This window comes from Larimichthys crocea, chromosome XIV, assembly GCF_000972845.2.
Source record: "Larimichthys crocea isolate SSNF chromosome XIV, L_crocea_2.0, whole genome shotgun sequence".
NCBI classification, from domain to species: Eukaryota; Metazoa; Chordata; class Actinopteri; family Sciaenidae; genus Larimichthys; species Larimichthys crocea.
In genome coordinates this window covers 709,398-730,744 of record NC_040024.1, presented here as the reverse complement: position 1 = coordinate 730,744, position 21,347 = coordinate 709,398, and the positions used below count along the sequence as shown (strand labels likewise).

At 43.1% G+C, this 21,347-nt stretch overlaps 1 protein-coding gene across 11 annotated transcripts in view; it reads right to left on the bottom strand.

The window, feature by feature from the left end:
- ablim2 (actin binding LIM protein family, member 2) overlaps positions 1–21,347 on the bottom strand; it is a 95,304-nt gene that overhangs the window by 10,837 nt on the left and 63,120 nt on the right. For 2 of the 11 annotated variants that reach the window (XM_019271018.2, XM_019271017.2), the window contains exons 7-16: positions 20,145–20,232; positions 19,171–19,229; positions 18,555–18,596; positions 16,804–16,881; positions 16,509–16,652; positions 15,172–15,204; positions 10,521–10,638; positions 8,814–9,101; positions 4,222–4,329; positions 2,203–2,256 (exon numbers count right to left, since the gene is read on the bottom strand). In XM_019271018.2, coding sequence (XP_019126563.1) covers positions 2,203–2,256; positions 4,222–4,329; positions 8,814–9,101; positions 10,521–10,638; positions 15,172–15,204; positions 16,509–16,652; positions 16,804–16,881; positions 18,555–18,596; positions 19,171–19,229; positions 20,145–20,232 — 1,012 coding nt within the window. Of the gene's footprint in view, positions 1–2,202; positions 2,257–4,221; positions 4,330–8,056; positions 8,129–8,813; positions 9,102–10,520; positions 10,639–15,171; positions 15,205–16,508; positions 16,653–16,803; positions 16,882–18,554; positions 18,597–19,170; positions 19,230–20,144; positions 20,233–21,347 lie in introns of all 11 variants that reach the window. The other 9 variants (XM_019271019.2, XM_019271024.2, XM_019271022.2 and 6 more) reach the window with 9 other exon arrangements.

Genomic DNA, 21,347 nt, shown 5'->3' with positions numbered 1-21,347 from the left:
TTGGTGACCTGCTGTCCTTTCGTCTACAAGTGGACCCAAATTTCCACCAGTACTCAAAATATCATACATCAAACATCAAAATAAAAGATTTCTATAAAAATTGACTGCTCCCTAGACCAACCCCATTCATTTTCGCTTCTCCAATGCGATTCCATTTGTTTTATCTGATTTTCTGGGGTGTAATATGCCTGGCGGCCTCAAGGGACCGCTAGTGAGCCAATAGTTTTCTACTGTACTGAAAACAGAATACTTTGTGCACATTTAATGACGCAATTAATAACTTGTCCTATGGAATAAATTAAATCCATGCACATACAAGTTCTTGACTTTATTTGATTGCTCTGTAAGGGATGTCAAAGGTATATGTTAATGGACAAAAGAATAACCATGTGTCCATGGATTTACTTTAGCCTGTTTGGATGTTGAAAAAAATGTGTTACCTTTGCCATCACTTCAACAGAATGTATGTAACTATTGTTCAATGTTATGTGTTTTTTTCAATTTGTATTAGTATGTATGCTGGATAGACAGTTAGCTAGAAAACTTTGGTGATAACTCTCTAATTACGTATCTTTAATTTGACCAATGGGCCAAATACATACAAATATATGTGCAGTCCATTCAAACCTAATGCCACTTTACGCAGCTCTGAGATTTTTTCTTCTTTTTGGCAGACAGCACACACCTTGTCAATGACCTCACATGTGCTTGGATGCGTACAATCAAGATGCTGACAGCCATTTCATAAATCTGTAGGACGATGCCATATGCAGCTGATTTATTTGTCATCTTTAACAAAGAGAATATTTCCTTGTCCGATAGAGGTGATGAAAGCTCCTTGGACTCCTATGTCAGTGTGTTTCAAGTGACCCAGTCATGTGCACATGTGCATAGTGAGGAGTGTACACCATAAATTAGACACACAAACAGTAGTGAGGGGAGACTGAAACAGTGATACACTAATGTCACCATACAAAGTGAATAATGTACCAAACTACTCACAGCGAACACACAGTCACAACATCACCACTGAAACCAATGAATGAGCTGGTGAGATGAGTGCAGACATGCATGGATGGAGTGAGCAAATTAACACCCAAGTGACCAAACTCCAACAATCAGTCCCATGAGGAAATGAATAATTAATGTGTCAAATCAGATATTGAAATATGAGGCAATGTTTTTTAGAGATAAAACCCAATTATGCAGACTTTGTTTCTCAAGATAAATAACAACAGCTGTTTACTCCTCCGTAAGCTCTAGTTTAAATCTCCAATTTAATTAATCAATTTAACTGCAATGCCCTGTAAAGGTTCAAACATCAAATCATTTTTGTGCATCCAAGTGTTTCAGACACTGTTCAACAGTCAATAATGAGGTGACTACAACACGCATTTAAGCTGTATTGGGGTATCCTGATGACCAAATCTTTAGGTGCATACTACATAACTGCAACGTCTACCGTTTCAGTCTGTCAGGGGACCCGTGGTGCACCCCTTGGATCTTATCTGCCAGTACTGTAAAGTTCAGTACGGTACTTACTAATATCCTGCTTTGCTACATAAATGGCATTCTACTTCTTGTATTGGTCCTGACACTAGATGTTAGTTGTGCACTACAGAACTGTCCAAAATGGATGAGGTTCTGGCAGATAATGGATTGATGGTGTAGTATTTGGCTCCAGTCTGGTAAGCTGGAGATGTATTACTCAAACCAGCCTCCATGAAATGTTTTTCATCTTCTCATTGGTATTTGGAGCAGCCAACTATATCAATGCAATCCCCACTTGCAAATTCGTATACCAGCTAGGTAACTTTATTCCAGGGATGCACAACTGAACTCAGGGCAGTGTTTACAGTCTGCTTTCTTTCAACAAAACCTGTGGGTAACAAAGTTCAAATGTTGTTTTTCTGGTTTATCTCAAAATAACATTGCTCACCATCCAAATGTTCAACCTTGAGAGATTCTGCACTTGTCTAAGTTGTTTCTATACCAAATGGGTGCAGTACTCTTACACCAGCCCTATGCATGTAGATCCATGTCTACTAGACGAGTGCAGGCCTTTAGAAAAAATAAAAAGAAGGGAGGAGAACTGGGATAAACGGATGGAGGAGATGACTAACAGTTGACATGCAACACATCGTGCAGAGACCAGACCAGAGAAACCAGAGGAGGAAGTGTTAACGAGGAAGTAGACTGTACCATGCTGTCTGTAGATGGGGGGTTTTCTATAGATATTATCTTTGACCATAGTCTCTGAAGATGGGAACAGACGCAGAGTAAAGAAAATGGAAGGAACCAACATAGGAGGGAGAGAAAGAAAGAGAGAATGGAGAAAAAGAAGCATGAGTTAGCAGTTATTGAGAGATGAAGAATTTTTTCGAAGAAGCAAAAAGGGGGAGGGGGGGCGCAATAGAGCTTGATTCAACACAAGACATTTGTCATTTTTATTATGGCACATCAGAAACATCTGCATTTTTTGATCAAATTCATGCAACATATTCAAAATATATTAATGTATATTGGTCTTTGTTGAATGGGAGGTTATTTGTCACACAACAATTCAGTGACACTCAAAGAATAATATCAGAAACCACACATGGTCCCCAGGCATCAAACAGCCTACTTGTATTATCATTCTTTAGAGATTTTCAAATTAAATCAAAGAGGGAAACTAAATTAATAATATAAACATTACAATGATGGGGAAAAAGATGAAAGTTAATTGAAGTCTTGTTGCATTAACTGTACGGCAAGATGAAGTGCCTCTGGAGAATAATGGGGACAGTGTGTTTTACCCTAAGGCTGATCTAATCCATCTTAGTGTCAGTGGACCCAGACAGACCTCTGACAGAGATTCTTAGTAACAACTGTCACACATTAAGCCACAGCAGAAACATGACTCACAATAAAACAACACATCTGTTTTTTTTCCCTTCCTTGTTTCAGTGCCTGCCAGCATCTGAAACAATATCCATATAAAAGCAATAAGGACGATGACTACGAGAGCCATTAAGTGGATAATCGTTGGCTGTTTTTTCCACTTAACTTGCTTCCAACACGGGAGGGTTCTATTTTTTTCCCCCTCTCTGCATGACTGACAGTGTAATTGTCAATGGGAACAATATGTTGGATCAAACGTATTTCCCTGCGAGAGACTGAAAGCAATGACGGATATAATGTTTAGCGTCAACTCCTGTCCAAATATAGTGTAAATATAATTCTAAGTGATGCCACCTCATGTCAAAAAGACAGTACTTTGAAATTAGCACACAGTAGGGACACCAGGAATCCATGAGACAAATGCAAATCTGTCAACTGTCACACAAGTATAATGTAAAGACATTTGGCCTCATGCAAGAACCACTCAGATCCAATCTTTGGTGGCATGAATAAGTGATTTAAGGGAACTCATACTTAGACCTTTTCCATTTAAATTCACAGTAGTTCAGACCTGTCATTCAGGTCAAGTACAGAACATCTGTCTTTGTGAAAAGTTGAAATATACTTGTTTGACTTAAAATGTGTCTTTTTGCAGAGTGCATCAGTGTGGACAGCTATAGTAATGCTTTGTCATTTTTTTCAGAACTTTAGACACACCTTCATTTAGTATGTTTTCATGTGTTGATTTCAAACAGCAGGATTTGAAGCTTCACAATGTGAAGTTCTGCTTTTGACTGTAAGGTAACATTTTTGTGAATAAAACTTGTCCACAAAGGGATTGGACCAGATAGCCTTACATAGTATTTCGGGGATGGTTGTTAATGATGAAATCCCAGATCATTTGATCTAGTTTACTTGTTAAACAGGAAATGGTAGCTGAATACCAAATAAAAATCTTCCATTTCTTAACCTCTATTAGTTGCTGTTTTAACCTTGTTGTAGGGATCACTGCTGGGTAGGCTAGAGATGCAACACACAAACTTCACGTCGGTAAACAGCACTGTTCAGCTTGGTGTTTACATATTTGGTGGTTAAATTAATATAAATGTCAGGATTACATCATTTAAAAACACTTAAATTTTAGATTCTAATAGTAAATGTAACAGCTGGCACCAATTATTTTGGAGAACTTCTAATTCATTATGATCTCATAGTTTACCTTGTAAATCCCCTCCGTGTCACTAATGACCTACTCTCTAGAGCAAATAATAAATAGAGAAAGTAGGTGAGAAAAAATAAAAGCTGAGTTGTGACCCAAGCGGTGCGGCTATGGCCTACCTGGTATGTGGAAATGCCGGGGAGCAGCCATGTATGTAGAAGTAGAGGAGGGGGATTTGCCATCAGAATAGGTGGATAAGCTGGGGGTGCTCCGTCCACTTTCACTACCTCCAGTTGGGGACGGAGTAGGGTGGGCATTGGATATGAAAGGCAAAGGGGAAAGGGTTTGGGAGAAAACAAAGGGCATTGGGGGAGCAAAAAGGCAGCGTTATGGTAAGCATATCAATAAATATCAAACATGAAGGTGTGATTATTACAATGATGCAGGTGACCTGATAACCCAGCCTTCTCTTGAGCAAATTCAGAGTTTTTGGTGAGATTCCTACCTTGGCTACTGACCTGTTAAATGATGAGACAAAAATATGACTAATTTTGAATGCTACCGCTTTAGTATAGTAATGCTACACTATGTTGTCCTTCAATCCAAAAACTGTTCCAGCAATGCCCTCCAGGTCCTCCTGAAGATCCTCAAGCACAAAGGTGAGCTTAGCGATGTAAATTCTCTGCAGAGTATCCTAGGTCTCCAGCCAACCTGTCACATCTGGAACATTTCCACTGTAAGGCATGATAGGTTCATGAACCACTTCACTACCGAGCAGTAGCACTTAAAAAGCTGGGTATTACACAGATTGAGATTACAATCACAAAGTCAAGTCTGAATTTTTTCTGCTGATGCCTCCAACTGGCAGTCAATGACACAATCTCTTTTACCGTCACTATGAGACCCAATGATACACCCTTTACTTGGAGCAACTGCTACCTGCTTTACCTGGATTGAGCAGTCCACCTTTTTAGGTGCCAAGCATGGTCTGAGACTTGAAGATACCGGCTGTGGGACACTTAAGTGGTCTATATAAATGGAATTGGTGCAGCAAGGGATTCAGTCCAGACATTAAAGGATCAAAACACCACGTCCACCCCACTTTCACCTGTGGTAACGTGACATCTCTTGCTTAAAATCCAAAAGGTGTGAATGATCAAGATGGTCCTCTTTCATAGTCACACTGAAAACCAAAATAAAGTTAGCTTTTGCCCTCCTGTTCAATTGGAGGTCTCTGTGTTCCTTGAGTATTACCATTTGACAGGTGTACTACCCCAGTTCAGACCATGTCAGAGCTTACGATCTGTGGAAGCCAACATCAGATTTAAACTGATCCATCAGCAAAAAAGGCAGCAAAAAATACTTCCCTGGAAAAATACTTTCTGCAGCTACTTGGTGATTTGGTGCATAAGGTGACTTGGCTATGCCTCATAGTAACAAGGCCCTGGACGGACCAGATAGGGTCTTTCTATGTGGAGTATAGTTAATTGTCCCCAGGTCTGAATGTAAGTGTGACTGATTTTGACCAGGATGTACCTGCCTCTTACCCAAAGTTAACTGGGAGAGGGTCCAGTCCCTTGCGACTCTTATGTCTAAAGCCACTGAAATGACTTAGTTAGAACTTGCAGAGTTCTTGAAACCTGGCCCATTTTCACACCTCCAGCAGACTACGGGATTCCTGGTTTCTGAAATATTCAGAAACAATTGTCAAAGAGAAGCTGCTATTGTTCTGAACAGCTCTTCATTTGATGTGTAAAACAGGCTCTATTCAACAATTACCTCCCATTTAGCTTTAGAGTTAAAAGCTAAGCAAACACGTCTGGCACTGGGTCTGTTCATGGTCTGTTCTCATCACTTAACAGATTACCCAACAAAATCACAGAATTTCTGATGATAGTTTAAATCTATGTATAAATGCCAATATCATAGCAATAAAGGGGACTTGTTATCCTGTCTAGTTTTTATGTGAATTTTGTTGTAATTATAAGAGTGTAACATACATTTTAATTTTGCTGACTCCATGCATGTGTGTTTTGTATCTATGATCAAAACCAGGATCCACCCCATTGTATTATGCCACAGGCAGGCTGGGTGATGGAGTCACTGACACCCTTAAGGCCAAAAGTAATAAACACTCTACATCCAGAGCTTTGAATAAGAAACAGAGAGAGATTGAGAGTGTGCATGAGAGAGAGTGTTGATTGAACACACACTATTCTCCCTCAGACAGCGAGGAACCATCGGCAGCGATCTGGATGCAAGTGGATGAGATCACTGACTCACACAGCAGTGCTGTAAGTGCTAGTCTAAGTGATCTCCTACACATACACACAATCAGGCACACATGCCCATAAATACACACACAAACTCACCAGGGTACTGTTAGTGCAGGTCTAAATGTTGGGCAGATCCTCCATACAAACATCTGGAGTTAAAGTAAGATGTGTTGGAGGCTTGGAAAGTTCAGGGAGGTGATGCTTTACAGTGGATTACACATTCAACAAAAGGTGGAGGCCATTCACTAATCAAAAACCAATAACACGACAACAAGATATGGGGATGGTTTTGGGATCATTAACAAGGAATCAGGCAGAAAAAAAGAAAGGCATGCCTCATTCATCCTTGCAAAGGCATTTACAATTCACCCTCACTTTTCACCATTAGACAACAGCATCTAAGTAGCCTGAGTGTTGTTTAAGTCTCACTGGTACAGAAACTTATCTCAGAAAACCTGATAGCTCATTAAAGCATGAGCCTGTTGCATGAAAACAAATAGCCCTCTTTCACGGCATGTTAGGAACCGTTAGGGCCTGAACAAGGCTGGCGGCACACTGCGTTACATGCCACTGCAACTGGCAACCAGACCCCAAATTACAGCTCGGCCCGCTCGGGCTATTTCATTCCTCCATTCCCCCCTCCTCTCTTTCATCTTCCCATTGGAGAATTCCCCACTCAGCCTCTCCACCCTGTTATGGAAAAACCGCCGAAACCCTGGACCGCGTTTTCGTGATTTTCTGTGCAAATGTTTGAGTGGAAGCTCATGCTGTTGCCCTCTCTACATCCTCCTTTTAATCAGCCATGGTCCAGATAAGCATATGTTTTAAAAAAAATGTGTTCCTACTGTCAGGATTCTGTTAGCTAACTTTGTATAATACAACTGTCCTACACTAATGTTAGCTTGTCACATTAGCAGCAATCACTTAAGATGATCTGAATCACTTAGGGCTACTTGAATTAATGACGACTCTCAATGAGTTCGTTGCACTTGTTAATCTTTTTTCAAACTATCTCTTTCTTACCTAATAACTGTAACTTAAATGTTAAAATAATCAAATAATTCAAATCACTATCACTAAATTTGAACCAGAAAGTTGGACTGTAAGCTGATGTCTGTACATGACTAATCCCTATATCTTATCTCTTTGGTTTGCAGTTAAAGCATTTGGGAGTGTTGTTGTGAGAGTTGTTTCCAAGGAATGCATTTGCTGATAATGTACTTACTTCTGTCTCTGTACAAACAACAGACATGACCGGTGATTCTTGTCACCCTGCCTGTGAACCTCAATGTGTCTGTTTATCAGTCATCAAAACACTAAACCTGCACTCTCCCCCAGATTCACATTAAGTCTAGCACATGACAATGAACAAGCGATCATTCAGGAAAAAACAACAGGGTAGATTAGAGGTCAAAGGCAGGCAAACGATTAGCTTCAACGATCTGAACAGACAAGCACAAAAATGAAATCATCCGTATCTGCCCTCTAAAAGATAATACTAAATGTATCAGGGTGACACTCAGGTCAAGTAAAACCATGCACGACAACAACCACGTCCACAGACACAAGTGAAGAGGGCAAGCAAAATGAGGAAACTGAGTGGTCATACGAATATACCTTGATGCACCCCATGAAACCCAACAAGACCACGATACCGGACAACAACATCACAAAACCTGCTGACCATTCCACTAGGGGAGGGGAGACACATAGAAGAGAAAGACTACCAGTGTTTTACCGTCAGGAGGAGGTAAACTGAGATGCAGGGATGTCCTAGGTTTAGGGTCGGGTAGGGGGTCCTGTTTGAACCCTGAAGGGTGAGGGAAATCAGGGGTTGGGGAAAAAATGAAGCAAAGGGGGGTGACTGGATAAGCCTTTCTGCATGGTTCCATTGTGCAAGGGGAATGTGCACGGTACTGGTTTGTGATGTTGATTTCAGGGACGTGTGGTATCGTGCATGACATTAGCAGTTTCATGGCTCTTTTTCAAGAATTAATGAAAATAAATCTTCATGAGTGATTAGTCATTACAAACCAAATGCTGCACATACAAAGTCAGATGTTCTGTTTCCCATTGAGACTCATGGGTCTATGGTGAACTAAGAGATCCAGAGTGCGAGGTTCCACACATGGTTAATTTGGTGCTTAACCACAACCCATGCCAAGTGAAGTCAATCCAATAGTTGTATCACAGCACTCCATTCTTTAGGACCTTCAGTCAAATACAGAGTGGACCAGTACCTTGCTGCTGTGTGAAAACCTGTCTACCTACACATTTGAAAGAGTTTCATTGTTTTAAACCCAAATCCAAAGGTTGTATGCTTCTGTTCTGGTTGGGGCATACCCTGGAAACTTTCAATCCCCTTTCCAAACATTAGCTTTATGGAAGTTCCTGAAGAAGCAATCACTTTTTGTTTCTGTCAATGGTTCGACAACAGCAATGACTTCAGGATGTCCATTGTCTGTATTAGACCAGATCTCAGCGTGCTTTGATACCTCTGAAGTAAGGGATGTAGTTGTGCTGCTGCAGCATGGCCAGAGTGGTGGGATTTAGGTGATAAGACAAGCTTGCATTGCCACCTGCTGGTGTGGGCGAGTACTTGCCACTACCACCAACACCACCACTCCCTTCAGCTCCACCAGAATGGTACATGGGGAGGGAAGATGAGTCCCTGGCCCAGGTGGAGGGGTACTTAATGGCACCCATGAGGTTTGGAGGCAAAGGGAGAGAACTGGAGTCACGGGCCTGGCAGCTGGATCTACTGCCAAGGCTTATCTCTGGGCCTGAGTATCCAATCAGATCATAGGAAACATGTTGAGTCAATGGAATGGAAAAAAAAATGGTGAAGCTCATTCTGAATCAGGGCCTCTATTTATCAAGTGTCTCAGGGTGGGAAATCAGCCGATCAGAGTGTTATAAATGTGTAACTACTTTTAGGTCTAGGGTAAAAAAGCTGTTCATCAACTTTCTTTGACTTCAGGGATTATTCCTGTCTGTGTTTATATTTAAGTCCAGAGGTGTCAGACAGAGAATTTCTTTAGGTAGAGAGAATTTTTGTCAAGCCTTGGTTACAATGAATAAAATACAGTTTTGACAAAATTCTTTTTGTGCTGTCTGTGCAGAAATTCTTTCTGCAGAGAATGCAGCTTTGGAACAGTCATGATTTGGGTCTATCGCAACCAATAATTTCAGTAGCAATCAATAAATCTTTGATCGCTATGCTCTTAACGGTGCCTAAAATAATGCTTGTTTTATTTTCCCACCACTCAGCATGACGTTATGGAAAAACAAGAAAACCACTGTTTTATTGATTTATTTGCCAAAGGACACCCTCTGGAGCTACAAAAGGCTTTAATCATCTGCTTTCACGGATACAGTAGTACTCCCTAAGAACTGCAAACAGACTTTGATATGCAAAATCGATGGACTTCCCCTTTACATAACATTTGTTTTTTTTTTTTAAGCCAGGCAGGTAGCAATGTAGTGAATGGGGAATATGAGATTTAAGATATGCACTTAGACTGTGGTGTGTTTACATATGTGGTTTAGATAACTTCCCCAAAGTATTTGCCTACATATAAAGTAGTGCTTATTGATTAACAAACCACAATTGTCAGGACACCATAAAAAGTCTACTCTGTGACTTGTGTCACACTATCTGCCCAGTGTAGCAAATTTAAAACACAAGTCAAGTTTTCGTAGTCATAGGTTGCTACACCACCTTCTGAGATGCTTGATACATGCAGGCCCAAAACAAGAAATCGTTTTCAATTTAAGCAATGCTTGAACGTAACGTATCATAAAAGAATGAATGGCTGTTTTCAGGGGAAAAGTTTATCAGGAAGTAAAAATAGTTTGACAGTCATGCAGTTTTCAGATCATCCAATGGCTTTTGACAGTGTAATGTAAGGGTTCCAGAATTGAATCAAGCCGTAGAGGAGCATGTAATTGAATTTGTGGTTCTGGGTATGGTCACCAGTAGGAAATCTTCTCAAAATGCAGCAAGTGATTAATCATTTGTGATGTTTGGAGCAGATGTTTTCTCCTAAATACAGTAAGCAAGCATTTTCCACCCCCACCATCTTGTTCCCTATCATTCACTACGGATAATTAATGTAAGAGGAAAGGTTACGACGAAAGTAATTTTTTCCACATGACAATGGATAATGTGCCATGTGTCAGATACGTCTAAGGGCTGATACCTGGTCGGCTGTAATTCTGGGGGGAACGGGATGGTGTGTAACGTCCGTAGCCGCCCAGGGAGCTGTTGGAGCTGGGGCTGGAGGGCCTCCGCTGACGGGGTGACTTCTCCCCATCACCCTGGACGCACAAACACATAACGTTAAAAAAAAAGTCAGCACATTCTTTTTGAGAAACAAACATTACCTCACTCCATAATCACAGCATGGACATGACTCCATCTCTGATATGTTCTTAATGAGACGGATCAATCATGTTGCACACGATCTGGGAAAATATACAGCTGACGTCAAGATAACACAGATGTCATGGGTAAGTATACATAGTGTTATTTTCATGAGAACATGAAAATAAAGTTTTTGAAGTCGGAGATGGACTTGATTACATGTGTTAGACAGACATGTTCTAAATGATGGTCACTAGGATTGACCATTATCATCACATCTTAACTTTAGAACAAATTACTCTTCACTCGTTTCATTTGATAGTTGTACAACGTCAAAGTGTTTCATTTTTTAAAATGATGCATAAAAATGGCACAAAGTGTGAAAACTATTCGTCTCCGTCCGTCCGTCTTCTTCCGCTTTATCCGTTTTTATCGGGTCGCGGGGGCAGCAGCTTTAGCAGGGAGGCCCAGACTTCCCTCTCCCCAGCCACTTCTGCCAGCTCTCCCAGGGGGACCCCAAGGCGTTCCCAGGCCAGCCGAGAGACATAGTCCCTCCAGCGTGTCCTGGGTCTTCCCCGGGGCCGCCTCCCGGAGGGACGTGCCCGGAACATCTCACCAGGGAGACGTCCAGGAGGCATCCTCACAAGATGCCCGAGCCACCTCAGCTGGTTCCTCTCGATGCGGAGGAGCAGCGGTTCTACTCTGAGCTCCTCGCGGATGGCCGAGCTTCTCACCCTATCTCTAAGGGAGAGCCCAGCCACCCTGCGAAGGAAGCTCATTTCGGCCGCTTGTATTCGCGATCTCATTCTTTCGGTCACTACCCAAAGCTCGTGACCATAGGTGAGGGTAGGAACGTAGATCGACTGGTAAATCGAGAGCTTCGCCTTTCGGCTCAGCTCCTTCTTCACCACGACGGACCGGTGCAGAGTCCGCATCATTGCAGAAGCCGCACCGATCCGCCGGTCGATCTCCCGTTCCATCCTTCCCTCACTCGTGAACAAGACCCCGAGATACTTGAACTCCTCCACTTGAGGCAGGATCTCATCCCCGACCCGGAGACTGCACTCCACCCTTTTCCGGCTGAGAACCATGGCCTCGGATTTGGAGGTGCTGATTCTCATCCCAGCCGCTTCACACTCGGCTGCAAACCGCTCCAGAGAGAGCTGGAGGTCACGCTCCGATGAAGCCAACAGGACTAGATCGTCCGCAAAAAGCAGCGACCCAATCCTGAGGCCACCGAATCGCAGCCCCTCAACGCCCTGGCTGCGCCTAGAAATTCTGTCCATAAAGGTTATGAACAGAACCGGTGACAAAGGGCAGCCCTGGCGGAGTCCAACTCTCACAGGAAACAGGTCCGACTTACTGCCGGCAATGCGGACCAAGCTCTGGCACCGAGAGTACAGGGACCGGATAGCCCTTATTAATGGGTCCGGAACCCCATACTCCCGGAGCACCCCCCACAGTATCCCCCGGGGGACACGGTCGAACGCCTTCTCCAGATCCACAAAACACATGTAGACTGGTTGGGCGAACTCCCATGCACCCTCCAGGGCCGCGCTAAGGGTATAGAGCTGGTCCACAGTTCCACGGCCCGGACGAAAACCACACTGCTCCTCCTCAATCCGAGGTTCGACAATCTTGCGGACCCTCCTCTCCAGAACCCCCGAAAAGACCTTCCCGGGGAGGCTGAGGAGTGTGATCCCCCTATAGTTGGAGCACATCCTCCGGTCCCCCTTTTTGAAGAGGGGAACCACCACCCCGGTCTGCCAGTCCAGAGGTACTGCCCCCGATGTCCACGCGATGTTGCAGAGACGTGTCAACCAAGACAGCCCCACAACATCCAGAGCCTTGAGGAACTCCGGGCGGACCTCATCCACCCCCGGGGCCCTGCCACCGCGGAGTTTTTTAACTACCTCAGCGACCTCAGCCCCAGAGATGGGCGAGACCACCATGGGGTCCCCAAACTCTGCCTCCTCAAAGGAAGACGTGCTGGTGGGATTGAGGAGGTCTTCGAAGTATTCCTTCCATCGACCCAAGACGTCCCTAGTCGTGGTCAACAGCACCCCGTCCCCACTGAACACAGTGTTGACAGTGCACCGCTTCCCCCGCCTGAGCCGCCGGATGGTGGTCCAGAACCTCCTCGAAGCCGTTCGAAAGTCGGTCTCCATGGCCTCACCGAACTCCTCCCACGCCCGAGTTTTTGCCTCCGCAACCGCCGAGGCCGCATTCCGCTTGGCACGTCGATACCCGTCAGCTGCTTCAGGAGTCCCACAGGCCAAAAAGGTTCTGTAGGACTCCTTCTTCAGCTTGACGGCATCCCTCACCGCCGGTGTCCACCAGCGGGTTCGGGGACCGCCGCCACGACAGGCACCGACCACCTTACGGCCACAGCTCCGGTCAGCCGCCTCGACAATGGAGGAACGGAACAAGGTCCACTCGGACTCAATGTCCCCCGCCTCCCCCGGGACATGAGCGAAGCTCTCCCGGAGGTGGGAGTTGAAACTCTTTCTGACGGGAGATTCAGCCAGACGTTCCCAACAAACCCGCACAGAACGTTTGGGCCTGCCAGGTCTGACCGCCATCCTCCCCCACCATCGGAGCCAACTCACCACCAGGTGGTGATCAGTTGACAGCTCCGCCCCTCTCTTCACCCGAGTGTCCAAAACATGTGGCCGCAAGTCCGACGACACGACCACAAAGTCGATCATTGAACTGCGGCCAAGGGTGTCCTGGTGCCAAGTGCACATATGGACACCCTTATGCTTGAACATGGTGTTCGTTATGGACAATCCATGACGAGCACAGAAGTCCAATAACAGAACACCACTCGGGTTCAGATCAGGAGGGCCGTTCCTCCCAATCACGCCCCTCCAGGTCTCACTGTCGCTGCCCACGTGAGCATTGAAGTCCCCCAGGAGGACGAGGGAGTCCCCAGAGGGAGCGCTCTCCAGCACCCCCTCTAGGGACTCCAAAAAGGGTGGGTACTCTGAGCTGCCATTCGGTGCATAGGCACAGATGACAGTCAGGACCCGTCCCCCCACCCGAAGGCGAAGGGAGGCTACCCTCTCGTCCACCGGGGTGAACCCCAACGTACAGGCACCGAGCCGGGGGGAAACAAGCATTCCCACCCCCGCTCTGCGCCTCTCACCGGGGGCAACACCAGAGTGGTAGAGCATCCAACCCCTCTCAAGGAAACTGGTTCCGGAGCCCACACTGTGCGTCGAGGCGAGCCCGACTATATCTAGCCGGAATTTCTCAACCTCGCGCACCAGCTCAGGCTCCTTCCCCGCCAGAGAGGTGACGTTCCACGTCCCCAGAGCCAGCTTCTGCAGCCGGGGGTCGGACCGCCAGGGTCCCCGCCTCCGACTGCCGCCCATCTCTCTTCGCACCTGGTCCCCCCTGAGACCCCTCCCATGGGTGGTGGGCCCAGGGGAAGGGAGGCCCATGTCTCCTTTTCGGGCTGTGCCCGGCCGGGCCCCATGGGTAAGGACCCGACCACCAGGCGCTCGCCAACGAGCCCCACCCCCAGGCCTGGCTCCAGGGGGAGGCCCCGGTGGCCCGCGTCCGGGCAAGGGAAATGTGGTTCCTTTTGTTCGCATATCATCAGGGGGAATTTGAGCTGCGCTTTGTCTGGACCCTCACCGAAAAACTATTCACACTGACCCAAATTTGAATATTCTTTAAACCAGAACCAGGCTAACTCTGGTCCCTATTTAAGGGGTCAGTCCACCCAAATTACAAAATACCTTTCACTTTCTCGCTGGTTTTGTTCGTCCAGGGTTCAAAATGTCTGTCTGAAATTTTGGCACCTATCTCCAATAAAGATTTCAAGATGGTCCCTATTACTCTGCATTATCTACAGTCAACAGTTTTCAAAGAAACTACTGTATTTTTTTTTTTATTAAACACTAAAATCTTGCAGATTTGGAAATGAAAATAGTGATTGCTCTATCGATCTTTAGTCTTTTCATGGTGTTGGCCTCATTTGCTGAGATGTTTATTTGCGGTTGGTGATGATTCAGATGTTTGAAACCAACCCTGATGTTCTTAAAAAGAAATACGGCAGAGCTGTAGACAAATAAAGTAATTTAGATGATATGGCTAAACTTTTGAACGTTTCCTGCCCATCGGCCTTCATTGTAGTGATGTTGCCATAGCTCAGCAATTTGCTTTGGTCAGTACAATGTTGTCATAACTCATAGAAACTTATTCCTCTAATTGTCCTTAAACATTTACACCAAACACAAGTCTTCCCAATTATAGTAATACAACTCCTTTGTGACACCGCCCAATCAAACACACACACACACACACACACACACACACACACACACACACACACACACACACACACACACACACACACACACACACACACACACACACACACACACACACACACACACACACACACACACACACACACACACAGGAAAGCACAGATGGAGGATGTGACATCCACAGTAACACACAGTGCATTGTATTACCTCAGTAGGAGTAGGAGAAAGCAGCTGGGGGGACTGCAAATGAAGAGGGGGAGAAAGCCAATGATTAGGACGAACTCATATGTGAGGTTATATGAGTTAACCATCCAACCATGAGAGTGATCATTCAATGTCAGTGAGTCATGGCGTCCACCGTGAGGACGTCCCCAAGGGATGAATGAATGGATGAGCTGAATGAAGTGGGGGGGTCCAAAGCATATCGTTCAATTTACACACTCAGGGCTGTGAGGCTGTGAGGCTGTGACTGCAAAGGAACGGGTGTGTTCGGGAGAGAGAGAAGCAAGCACGGCGCTGATGAATGACTGATTTCACTGTTAAAGAGAGGAGCGATGATGGAGGGATAGCAAAGTGAAAGAAAAATGGTGAGGGAGGGACTAGAAGTGAAGTTTACTCAGATCAGGTTTTCATCTGATGAAACCTGAGAAATAAATAAACTCTTTTCAAATCAAATCGTCATCTTTTCTGGACTCAAATCGCTCTGCAAAGCGCCTTGTTTTTCTCATATAATCACATTAGAACATACTTTACGTTGTCAAATTAAATCAACTTATTATTGTATTTACCTCATGCGTATCAGCACGTATCAGTATCATATTTTTGAGCATATTTAGAAACAATGTCTCCATTACATAGTTAGTTTTTTAAAAACATGACATAATTTAAGTAATTTATAATTATATAAGTGTTTATAAACACTTAGTATTGCCTTAATTAATGATTAATTAATTACTAATGCTTAATAGAACAGTTATAAGCCATTAATAACTAATAATAATACTATAACTCAACTCTGCAATATTGTGGTATTAATACTCCATTTATAACTTCATATATTTACATTTCAATTCATATTTTTTACTACAGGATCATTCATAGATTAATTTCTCAGATTTATTTAAACTGTTTGTAGAATTCTGCACATATTTTTACATATTTCTTATGTTGTTTATTATTTTTGTTATGCATTGTAGTACATATTGCATTTATTATATGCTCAAGCAATGCTCATATATTTACACTAGAAAGATCCAATTTTCCTCCAGGGATCAATAAAATAAATCTGATTCTGATTAATAAGAAATACTGTTGGGTTGCCAGGTTATGAAAAATCTCTGGCTGAAGTCCTTCAAAAAAAGTCATGACTTATTTGAGTTATTTACTCTCAATTCTCAGTTATTATCATACACTATAGGTTTTCATAATCTTAACCTGCAGTATAAATAATAATAATATGGAAGTCTAGTTTAAGCACAGGACTTGAGTAAATGTTTCTGGTTAATTTCCACCACTGTATAAGAAGAGTTGTGAGGCTGATCTACCTCTCCGTAGTGCCTCTCCTCAGACGGGTAGCTGACGTATGGAGAGTAAGACAGCATGTCAGGCCTGTCTATGTTGTAGATGGCCTTGGTCTTTGGAAGGGCTGCCAGATCCTTGTAGTCCAGCATCTCCTCTCCTAGTTTGGCCTTTAAACACAGAGACAAGTACTTCATATGCTGAGCTAAGATGTCTAAAACTATTACCACAGCTCACACTGTCACAGAATGCTGTGGGGAAAAAGCTGGACTGTGTGCTGCGGCTGCCCCCTGGTGGTGGGGAGAGGTGGTGCAGTCTTACATAGATGACTCTGCTGGGAGAGCCCGAGGCGCTGGAGGCTGGAACTGAAGTGATGCTCTCAGATGAAGTCCTGGTCACCTGAAACACACACAGAACACACACACACACACACACACACACATACGCAATTATTATAAATATAAATATATATGTGCACATATTCATAGTTTAATTATTTAAACAATGCTTTGTGAGAGAGATATTTGGTTCAAACTTGAAATACAAATGTGCCGAGTTCTTTTCCTTTTAGTAACCATTTCTCTTGTGTTGCATGTACACTTGTTAAATAATGAGTTATTATTTTCTTTATCAATACATTATTTGATACGTTACATTGATTACAATGAGAGGAATGAGAGGAAATCAACAAAGAAGCCAGAACCAGCGTTTTAAATAACTGAAACAATTAACACATCAGCATAGACACTTTTCTACTTCCACACATGTTGGCTTTAACATTAAATAATCTAAAAATAAATCTAAAATAATCAATATCTGAAGATAAACTGAACCATGATGTTACTTTAATGTTTCTAATTGGTACCTTCATTTAACAAAGTCAGTTATTTAAGTTATTTAAAGGTCCAGTGTGTAGAATTTAGTTGCATCTAGTGGTGTAATCGCTGCATTGCAATCTCCTCACATCACCCTCACCTTCCTAATGTAATGGAGAAACAACACTATAAGCACCCTGTTTACAGTCACTATTCAGTTTGTCTGTTCTGAAACACAGTGTTTCAACATGGCGGCCTCCATGAAAGAGGACCCGCTCCCACTGTAGACATAAATAATATATAATAATATATAAGTAACAAACATATAAAGATTCTTATTTTCAGGTGATTATACATGCATGAAAACACAGTTATAAATATTATATTCCATGTCTGCCTTATTCTGAAAATAAAGGCATTAAATCTTACACACTGCACCTTTAACAAAAAAAACTAAAAAAAATGCAATACTTTGAGAGATGTTTATTTGCTTTCTTTTGGAGAGGTAAGTATGAGGCTAGCCAGGCTAGCTGTTTCCCCCTGCTTCCAGTCTTTATGCTAAGCTAGGCTAATCCAACTCCAGCTCCGTACTTAACACACAGACGTGAGATTTATTTCAAATTTCTCATCTCACTCTGGGAAAGAAAGCAATTGGAATGTACAGTACATGAGAATATATTCAAATATTTCTAGAAGCTTTACCGTAAATATACATTATTGAATGTAAACATTGTTGGTACATTTTGCAGTACATCTTAACTTCATCACGTTCAAACAGCAGTGGTGCTATTAGTGAAGCTGTGCTGGGAGATCAGTACCAATCTTGGTTTTTGTTAAAGCACACAAGTTGAAGACAGAGAATGGGCCTCAGATTCAAATCAATATTGGTCTAAATACTAATTATTACAGTACTCATCTTTTCAGTTATATTTCTCTGTCTTTCAAGTTGCGTGAGTGTTACTCTACAGATACATAATATATCCTACAGATGCAGGTACTGACACACTTTAGTCATCTCTACTTGCTTGTTAAAGCGTCCCTGCACATGCACCGACTGATAACCAACATCATCAGTCACTGAAATACTTTACAGTAGGTGGACTGTGGGTGTGGGCTGCTGCTCAACCTGAAGCAAATATAGTAGTACGGTGTCAAAAGTTATGATCAACCCATGCAGCAAATGGTTGTGGTAAGGGCGGCGGGTGGTTGAGGTTGAGTTGGGTTTTGGGTGGGTGCAGGACGTACAGGAGCACCCACCTCTTGCTCAGGGACTTCATTGAGCTGTATCCGGACCTGCTTCTGGGAAGGAGACGGGGTTATGATGAAGAATGAGGATGGGAGTTGGTGGAAGGGCAGATAATGAATGTAAAGCTGTAGGACTGCTGATGTAATGGTAAAACAATGTCCAATTGTATTCCGTCCTGAACTACCCTTCATTGTGATTGGTCAGACACATCCTTAATATAACTGATGAAATGAAACAATAAAGAATGTTGATCTTTAGACAAATGGTAGACATTAACCTTTTTTCTGGAGATAGAAAACAAGAAACCCAAAGGAGTCCGGGAAGTTGAAACTTAAAAGGTTTCAGCACTTATCAGGGAGGTCAAACACAAAATCTGAAAGTAAACTCAACCATTTTCATAATCCTTCACTTTCAACCAATCCCATTCACAGCTGTATGATCCAGAAACCAACAACATCTCAAATCTTTCCATGTGGCATCCATATAACAATGTCCTAAGAACAGGACTCTGTGATCTGATGTGAAAACTATTTTGATTCTATTTGGAGATTGGTGACATGAATAAATATCCTTGAGCACCTTATCTCTTTTGGCAAGCATACAGATGTGGCAGTCTTTTCCACCCACCTTACTCTTCTCCTCCAGCTTGGCTGCTTGTCTGCATGGAGGATGCCAGATAGAAGATCCTAAAAGACACAAAGGCAAAGACAAGAACTGTCAGAGATTTTTTCGAGCATGTCAACATGTCTATTCGCATTGTCCCCAGCAGCATGGCTCCAGTTAAAATTCTTTAATTGTCTAGGGATGGAAGTGGTGGTTGGCTGATCAGCTGGCCCAGACTGAAATATCTGTTCTGACAATTATGATCCTCACACAATTCATATAATAACACTTGTGACTTCCTGAAGTTTCATCTGATAGTTTCATCCAGCACTATTTAGCTTAACCGGCACAGTGCAGCCAAAAAGACTGGCATGGCATGGGTACGAATGATGCTACAAACTGGTTCTTTAGTACATTGTGGGTACATTTAACTGATATTCTTCTTTGTACTTGTTGGTAGTGTTTGTTTAATACTCCACTGCTATGTATTAGCTTCAGTTTTTGTCACCTTTATATGATTAGGTCTGAAAACAAATTCATATTCTGGCACTAGCAAGTACTGTAAAACAAAAAAAAAGACAAAGCAATGGATAAAAATCTATTTTTACTACTAAATCTATTCACCAAAGTGTAGCACTTGAGTCGAGGCAAATCAATCACCCATGGCAAAGCACCAGCTGCTACTTTGCGTCAGTACCATGGCAGCAGTAAATAATATCTCTATGAGTGTGGCGGTGTGACTGAGGCATGATTCATTCACCAGGCTGTTAACCCAGTTCATTAGGGGCAATGCATTGGGTATGGTGATATATTTCTGTTGGTGTGTGAGAGGAAATAACATGTCACCGCTACATTTTTAGCTCTAGATCTTCTTCTCATCTAACAGTTGTCAGCCATGTGTTTCAGTATAAAAGATACGGTACGGACCCTGACATTTGGAGCTTCACTAAAAGATCTTCAAGATTTTGAAGATATAATGTATAAGAAGCAGCTTTTACCTTGCAGGTACATTTCTTCTCCCTCTGCGAACATCTGCTCACAGCGGGCACAGCGGGCACATGTGGGGTGGTAGTGCTTCTCTCCAGCCTGTTGAGCATTAAATAATAACTGGTTAACGTTGAAGAAGAGCACAGATATCCTGACATTTAGTCCCTAGTATGAGTCGAGTTCCAGAAACACTGCGTCCTACACTTCCCATAACTAGCATCCTTTTCGTTGCCAGGGTAGCGCCCACATTTTGCACACCACCAGTTCATGCGTGGGTTTCCTGATATAACTGTCTAGTTTCAGATAACCCTGATGACATCATCTGTGGATATTTTGTCAGACCACCAAACCTCTGACTTATTATCAAGTTATTAGTCAAACAAATTTGACCCAGCATCTTGAGTTGCCATCACACTTATAGCCCAAACAGCAAAATGATGCAAAGACATTAATGTTTGTGCCTGTATACAAGAACAAGTCTGTGTATGCCTGAAGACACAGTTCATTAGAAAATTCATAATCAGCTTATAAAAAGATGCAGCATGAATTAGCGGTCCCGGGAGTGTTGCTAAGCTAATTGTTATTCAGACTCAAATTAGCATTACTTGATCAAAGTGCCAGCAGCTTAACGACTACAAAGTAAAGGTTGGGTTTTATCATTTGGCCACAAGGTGGAGCACTTGTGTTGAACAAAGAGCACTGCAGATACATGAAGTGTGGAGAAACATAGAGATAACACAGGTATGAAAATACTCTGATCAACTTTAATTATAGACTTTGATACTTTTAACTGATCATTATTCATCAATAAACTTCAGTTTTTTATCACAGCTAAAGAATCAGGAGTGAAAACATCCTTCAACCTACAAATGTCCCAATAAACCTAAACATTGAGTCTGCAGTGGCTCACCATCTGTCATGACCTGTGTGTGTGTGTGTGTGTGTGTGTGTGTGTGTGTAGCATGGAGCTGCTATTATGTGGCTTGACATTTACAAGCCAATGGGGGTGATGTCCTCTCCAGCGCTTGAACCCACAAGGCAGTGTGAGGGGGGGGGTCGTCATTTTGAGTATGGATATGTCTGTGAAATTGCTTTGAAGTCATAGTGTGGATTGTTTATGGGCTTGTGAAACCGCAGGGCCATGGGGATATAGATCTTCAGTGGCCTGCATGGTTCCTCGTAACCGAAAACCGATCAGGGACCTGAGTTGGGCC